Source organism: Haplochromis burtoni, unplaced genomic scaffold (genome assembly GCF_018398535.1).
Source record: "Haplochromis burtoni strain Fernald_Lab_line unplaced genomic scaffold, NCSU_Asbu1 Contig_1673, whole genome shotgun sequence".
Lineage (NCBI taxonomy): Eukaryota > Metazoa > Chordata > Actinopteri > Cichliformes > Cichlidae > Haplochromis > Haplochromis burtoni.
The window spans coordinates 13,250-20,055 of NW_024584034.1; the positions used below are offsets into that span (position 1 = coordinate 13,250).

The following is a 6,806-nucleotide window of genomic DNA, read 5'->3' on the forward strand; positions in this document are numbered from 1 at the left end:
GGCGTGTTGCAAGTTTTGTGAGGTGCTTTCGTGATATTTAATGGATCGGATTACATTTTTTATTTTTCTCCGATATCCGATCCAGTCATTTAGGTCAGTATCGGACCGATACCGATACGTAATATCGGATCGGTCCATCTCTAATATATATATTACACATTTAATGTTTTATTTATATTTACATTATTTAAATTTCATTTTGAGCATTAAGTAGCTTACTCATAATTAAACTGCTGAAGATTATGTAGACAAAGGCCTCATTTCTCATCTACTGAAACTAATTCAAGTTTTTACCTGTGCTGTCAATAAGCGTCCACTCACAAATGTTGTTTCAGCACAGTTTGAGTCTCTATGCGTCTATTACTTAATTATATAGGCTGTGGAATTAACCAGAGTGTAGGAAAAGATAAATATTACTACTTACTAATTACTAAGTTTAGCCAAGTTTGGCTTTTTATGTTAGACTTACACTCAAAACCTTCAATTAATCCACACATTGAGTTTTCTCCCACAGAATGACACGATCGAATGGTTAATGAATGCTAAACGGTTGGCAGAAAAAGGGAAGACGGTGATGAGAGTAGCCAAAGACGTGGCAAAAGGCCATTTCTCTTGCAATGTTTCTAACATCATCAGCTCTGAGATCAGTCTGCCTGTTCAACAAAACTGCTATAAGCCTGGTAAGTATTATGTGCTATCAAGTGCACAAATCTTCAAATGTGCCTTTTTCCAAATGTTCATCAACTGAAGTCGTCATTTTATTTAACTCATATGCTAACAAGATACTTTTCTTCTTCTTTTATTTTAAAGCTTTTGCCCTGAAACACTATTTGGAATTATAAAAATATCTGCTGATTGTCAATGATTTTTTCAGTTTAAAAGTTGTATCTTATTGTACATTATTCTCACAAAATGCTCTCTCAAAGTAACTGGGACGAAAAAGTAAAAAAACAAACAAACAAAGCAAACAGAAAAACTGTGACAAGCTAACAGTAAACAGCCAATAGCAAAGATCTATCGACAGTAATGTATAATATAAATATAGAATCACAGCACAGGCGAATTCTCCACGTCTTTCGAGCATGTCTCAGCGCAGTCCTTCATGTTTTAGTTTCTGTTACTTCTGTAGCTGTTCTGTCATCTTATTGTCTCTCTAGAAAGACTTCCAGTTTTTTTTTTCTATTATATTTTTTCTGTTTCCATTGTGTTATATTGAACTTTTATCGATTCATATTTTTGCAGCGTTTTCCATTTAATCAGGGTCAAAATACTTTATTAATCCTGAGGTAATTATGTTGTAACAGTTGCTGCAAGACAATGAGAACAGTGATAGACTGAACTAAAATAATTATTACAATATATTACAAAATATAAGAAATAGCTCTAATATATACAAATATCCAGAATATTACAGAGATGAAATTTATATGGCATTTTACTCTAAACTGTAAAACTTGTTTTTTTGTGCTGTGTGCCAAAGGGTGGAACTATTGCACTGTGTACTGTGCGCTCGATGGAGTGCATCCAGCATTGTTCTTATCTTGGACAACAGCCGCCTCTCTGACACCACCTGAAGGGAGTCCAACTCCATCCCTACAAAATTACTGGGCTTGTGGATCAGTTTATTGAGTCATTTTGCATCTGCAACCCTCAACCTGCTGCCCCAGCACGTAACAGCACAGAGGATTGAGTGATGGGGCAGCAGGTTGAGGTTTGCAGATGCAAAATCACTCAATAAACTGATCCGCAAGCTCAGTAATGGTGTAGTTTGTTTGATCAGGGCCACCGTAGCAATAACTTCCTAAGTTCTAAGCAAGTCATTTTTATCCTCGATAGGCAAGAATAAATTGTGTCATTTTATTATTGTTTTTTTTTTAAATCAGAAACCAACACAAAAACAATATCATTATGTGAATATCCAGGGTGCACCACCAAGAAAAAAATAGATACGATTTTTAAAAAAACATAACAATTTTAAAACTGTTTCGCCATTTTAAATTCAACTTGGAAGAAAGAATCTAAATATCAAAACATGTTTTTATTCGAATTTCTGGAGGATAAGCATTTGTGATGGCTGCAGTTACAGCCACACTGTGGTAATATCTGTCAAACATGAGTGTTACAGAGGCTTACACAGAACACTACACTCACATTTTTCTTTTATTAAATATAGGATTTAATTTACAGGGTAATAAAGAATTGGTTTTGGTTTAAATGTATTTACTTATACAATCACATAATACTGTATTCTAAAATAAGTGCGCACATTTTAGTTTACATTGTTATGTATGTATGATTTAATCTCTGTTTTCTGAGTGGCTGCTGCTCCCATTACCTTGGTTGATGAGCTAACATCAAACACGGGAAATTGGGTGGAGCAAGCCTATATGGAGACCTGCAAATTTGGTCACACCACAATTCTGGATCATGGGGTTAATAAAAAACCCTTTTTTGACTTTAACCTCTGTCGGAGTTCCTTCACTGCTCGGTCCATCTCAGCATTAACCTGAACTCCTAAGCAGGTTCATACTGTATATGGAAAGATATCAAAAAGCTGAGGTAAACATGCTCTTTGCTTGCAGTGTTTCTGTAATCAGCCAGTTTATCACAAATGCTTAAAGCCTTGTGAATATTATGTGCTATCAACTGTCTGTTGATGGCTGAAATGACCATTTTATCATAAACATCTACAAATACATTTTTCTTCTTGTATTATTTTGAAGTTTTCCCTGATGTATGTGACACTGACGTCTGTATTCCAGTGCGCACTGGAGCAGGTATGTTATGTTACAGTTATGCAGAAATAAAACACAAATTCACTGTTTTTTACATGCATAGTTCACTGTTGTTTTTGTCTTTCACCATCAGGTATTCTTCTGTTGGTGATCCTCACTGCCATTGTTTGCTGTACTCATAAAAAAGCAAAAGTCATAAAGGGTAAGATTATTATTATTATTATTGTTACTCCAGCCTGTGGCACTTTGCATGAAAATACAGACATGTTTGTCAATTTATTGTGTTATTGTAATCTCCATTATTACAGTGCATATAGTGAGATGGCATAAAAGGCTTTAAAACATATTTATTGTTCTTCTTCTGCCACCGAGGGGGAATCGCTACCTTATCTAGGATGAGGCGTTTGTGTTTCTCAGGGATCCCAAGGGCTACATTGTCTTTTGCTTTTGCCCGCTGGTATGGTCTTCCATGGCAAATTGGTCCTGTGTGAGGAACCAGACAAAGAGTAATTCAAAAGCCCCTGTCAGTCTAGGAGAAAGGGAGCAGTTCACCCTCCCCAGAATAGGGTTACCGGGGCCCTGCCCTGGAGCCAGGCGCAGAGAGAGTGCCTGAAGGCGAGTGCCTGGTGGCCTTAGTCCATGGGGACCCTCCTGCAGGAGGCGCAGTAGAGAAGTGTGTACTGGGTGGCAGTGTGTGCAAACCACAGTTTGTCCATAACAAACACCATGTTTGAACATGAGGGTCTCCATAAGTGGACGTGGCACCAGGACACCTAGGCCACAGATTGATGATCTATAAATCCATGATTTATTTGCATCATCAGACTGCAGCCATATGTTTTGAACACTCAGGTAAAGAGGGGTGGTAAGCTGTCACCTGATCACCATGTATTGGTAAGTCGGATCAGATGGTGGAGGAGTTGCTGGACAGACCTAGGATGCTTAAACGTATAGTGAGGGTGCGCTGGTTGATGGCCTCCAGCTCACACTGAAGCAGTTTGCAGCTCAGTGTGAAGCGGCAGAAATGAGAATCAGCACCTCCAAGTCTGAGGCCATGGTCCTCAGCCGGAAAAGGGTGGAGTGCCAACTCCGGGACAGGGACGACTTACTGCCCCAGCTGGAGGAGTTTAAGTATTTCAGGGTCTTGCAAAAACACTCTTTCCTATTGGTGGAAAAATGTACCACTTCGACCAATCAAAATATGATATGGCAACATGGCATTTGGTTGTTTAGGAAGAGGGGGAAGTTTTAGGAGCTACAGCTTTACAATGTACAATTCATATATGCATTTCAAGCTACAAAAATGATTTGTTACTTTTTGTGTTTGTTACAGTAGAAAATATAACCTTTTTCAACTCTGATTTTATGTTTTTGTCTGATTTTAGATTGTGCATTAATTATGTTAATACAGCATGTCAAAATGAAAACATAACTGTAAATCCAGACGTGTGAGATTGTGCTGAAAAGATTGATACCAAACAAGGCAAGATAAATACTTTTTAAAGGTGAAATGTGGAGGTAAAATCAAAAGTAGTCAAAAACAGCCAATTATAGCCTGGACCCCAGAGGGTTAAACATTTTTTAAAGTACCACAATAGTTACTTTTCCTAGTAATTAGTTACTTTTATAATATTGTAACTCAGTTACTAACTTATTTACTTTTTTGAAGAAGTAACTAGTAAATATAACTGATTACTTTTTAAAAGTAACTTGCCCAACACTGCACAAAGCAATCCAAATTCACAAACCCTGCAAACACCACCACAGTGTCCATTCTCTGCACTATGCTCATTCAAATTAAAAATTTTTGTATTTTTTTGTAGCTGACCAAATACTATCGAACCTATGATGCTATTCATAGCAGAATTTGCTTTTTACCTAAAATACTGAGCTATGGCTGTAATTCTGCAAGTCTGACATGTAATCTGTGCTTGTGTTAACAGATAAGGATGAGCTTCCACTGAAACAGCAACATCATCATCATAAGCAGCTGGTTGGTATATAGCGTCCCGGAGCCTGACTTCTGTGCAGACTGTGGTCTGGAGGGAGACAACAGGATATAATGTAATCATTATTCAGACAACAAGCTGTTAATACCTCTACTTTTTTCCTCTAGACCAGTTCTGGCATTTTTTTTCTTTCTGTCTGATTCAAAGATTCCCAGGATGTTTTTGACCTGTATGGTGCAACAGGCAGTATCTTTATTGTTTCTCTGAAACCAAGCTGGGCAAAAAATTGACCTTATAATGGCAGCGCAATGGTGGGAAAGTCTTTTCACACAGAAAAGTGAAGGCCATGGCATATCCAAACCAACAAGCCTGAAGACAAACAACTTGAGAAACGTTGTTTCAATGAATATGGAAAATTAGAAAAACAAAATGATGTTTATTTGTTGTGGGTAGCTAACAACAGAGTAGATTTATTGTGGTTATATGTTTTGATTTTTAATCTACTCATTAAAAAAGTGTTACATCTGTGATGCATCAAAAGCTGTCATGAGCACCTTTGTCATCAGTCTTTATTTAATGCATCATCAGCAATTCTTCATATAACATAATATTAATGTATAAACATTATATAGTTATAATACGATCTCAGGTTATGTGCAGACAGTGTTGGGAAGGTTACTTTTAAAATGTATTCCACTACAGATTACAGAATACATGCCCCAAAATGTATTTTGTAACATATTCTGTTACGTTACTCAATGAGAGTAACGTATTCTGAATACTTTGGATTACTTAATATATTATCATGCTTTTTACAACTACATGAATGAACTATTGCTGTGTGATTTATTACTATTACTGAAGGTTACTCTCCATACCAATACCAACTAGATTTTCAATTCTTAATATAAATGAGTAACAGTAGGTGCACATTAGGTAAAGCTGCACTTTTTGCAGCGATCTCATATAGAAAACTATTCTGCGCGAATATAAAACAGGTTTGTGGCTCCGAACCGTAGTAAAGGGACCTCTGGCTAATACGTTGGGTTCCGTGTCGGGCTCGTAGCCGAAAACTAGCTTTTCTTTGTTGTCGGGATCAACTTTGCTAGCGGGAGCCAGAGAAAAGCTGCTCCAACTGAACTTATTGTTTTGGAGAAAAACATGAACACAGTGTACAGTTGAGTGTTAGCAGCTTACTTACAACTGGGCTACACTGCCCTTGAGGCTACATTCGTTAGGGCGATGCCTGTAACACTTTGCCTATTGCCTATTAAATAATTTTAAATATTAATTTTAAATATTAAATAATTTTTTTTAATGATCAATTTAATAAATATTTCTTCAAGTCATTATGTGGGCTGTAGGTGACATGGGCCACGAGATTGAGACACAGGCATTAGAGCCTCTTAATGCGAGTTTTGTTTGGGTTTCCACCGACGTGGAATTACCAAAAATAGAGAGGGGACAGCCGAACATATGAAACAGGAAAACACAGCCGTGCACTCCCTTTATTTCAGCAAAGTAACTGAATTCTGAATACCACCTTTTTAAATGGTAACTGTAACGGAATACAGTTACTCATATTTTGTATTTTAAATACAATACATGTATTACGTTACTCCCCAACACTGTGTGCAGAACTCTGTAGTGATGAAGAATTGCGCAGGAAATTCAGAAGCCACGTTTAGCCCTTTGCACACATACTGGTCACTACAGTGGACAGCTATTCAAAGGCTGTGTGCTTGTATTTGTGTCAGTGTTGATGGTATACTTGCACATAAACCACTACACTGGGCACTGATGTGTCTATACCCTGCCACCCACTGGTCGTTTAATGTTACTATAGATGTATAGTAGCCTACGATACACCTTGGTAGTTTCTATGTGCAATAATTCTCATATGCAATATTACTTCTTGTCAATCCCTATATATAGATATATGCACCAATATTTTTCAATACATGTGTCCATATTTATGTCTCCAGGTTGTTTGTATAGTGCACTTTCTATAATGTGCTCTTTGTACAGTTTTTATTTTGCTGCTTTTGTCTTGCACTGTCCACTTTTCTGCAATGACAATGCAGATTTTCCACTTGTGGGGCTAATAAATGCAGATTTGCTG

At 37.2% G+C, this 6,806-nt stretch overlaps 1 protein-coding gene across 2 annotated transcripts in view; it reads left to right on the forward strand.

The window, feature by feature from the left end:
- Nucleotides 1-5,344, forward strand: part of LOC102309117 — a 7,616-nt gene extending 2,272 nt beyond the window's left edge. The window contains exons 4-8 of one of the 2 annotated variants that reach the window (XR_006053700.1): nt 515-680; nt 2,724-2,777; nt 2,869-2,937; nt 4,679-4,799; nt 4,892-5,344. Coding sequence is in view for 1 of the 2 variants with exons in the window: in XM_042217193.1 (XP_042073127.1) it covers nt 515-680; nt 2,724-2,777; nt 2,869-2,937; nt 4,679-4,740 (351 nt within the window). In the remaining variant the exon portion in view is untranslated. Of the gene's footprint in view, nt 1-514; nt 681-2,723; nt 2,778-2,868; nt 2,938-4,678 lie in introns of both variants that reach the window. The other variant, XM_042217193.1, reaches the window with a different exon arrangement.
- The last annotated feature ends 1,462 nt before the right edge of the window (nt 5,345-6,806 follow it).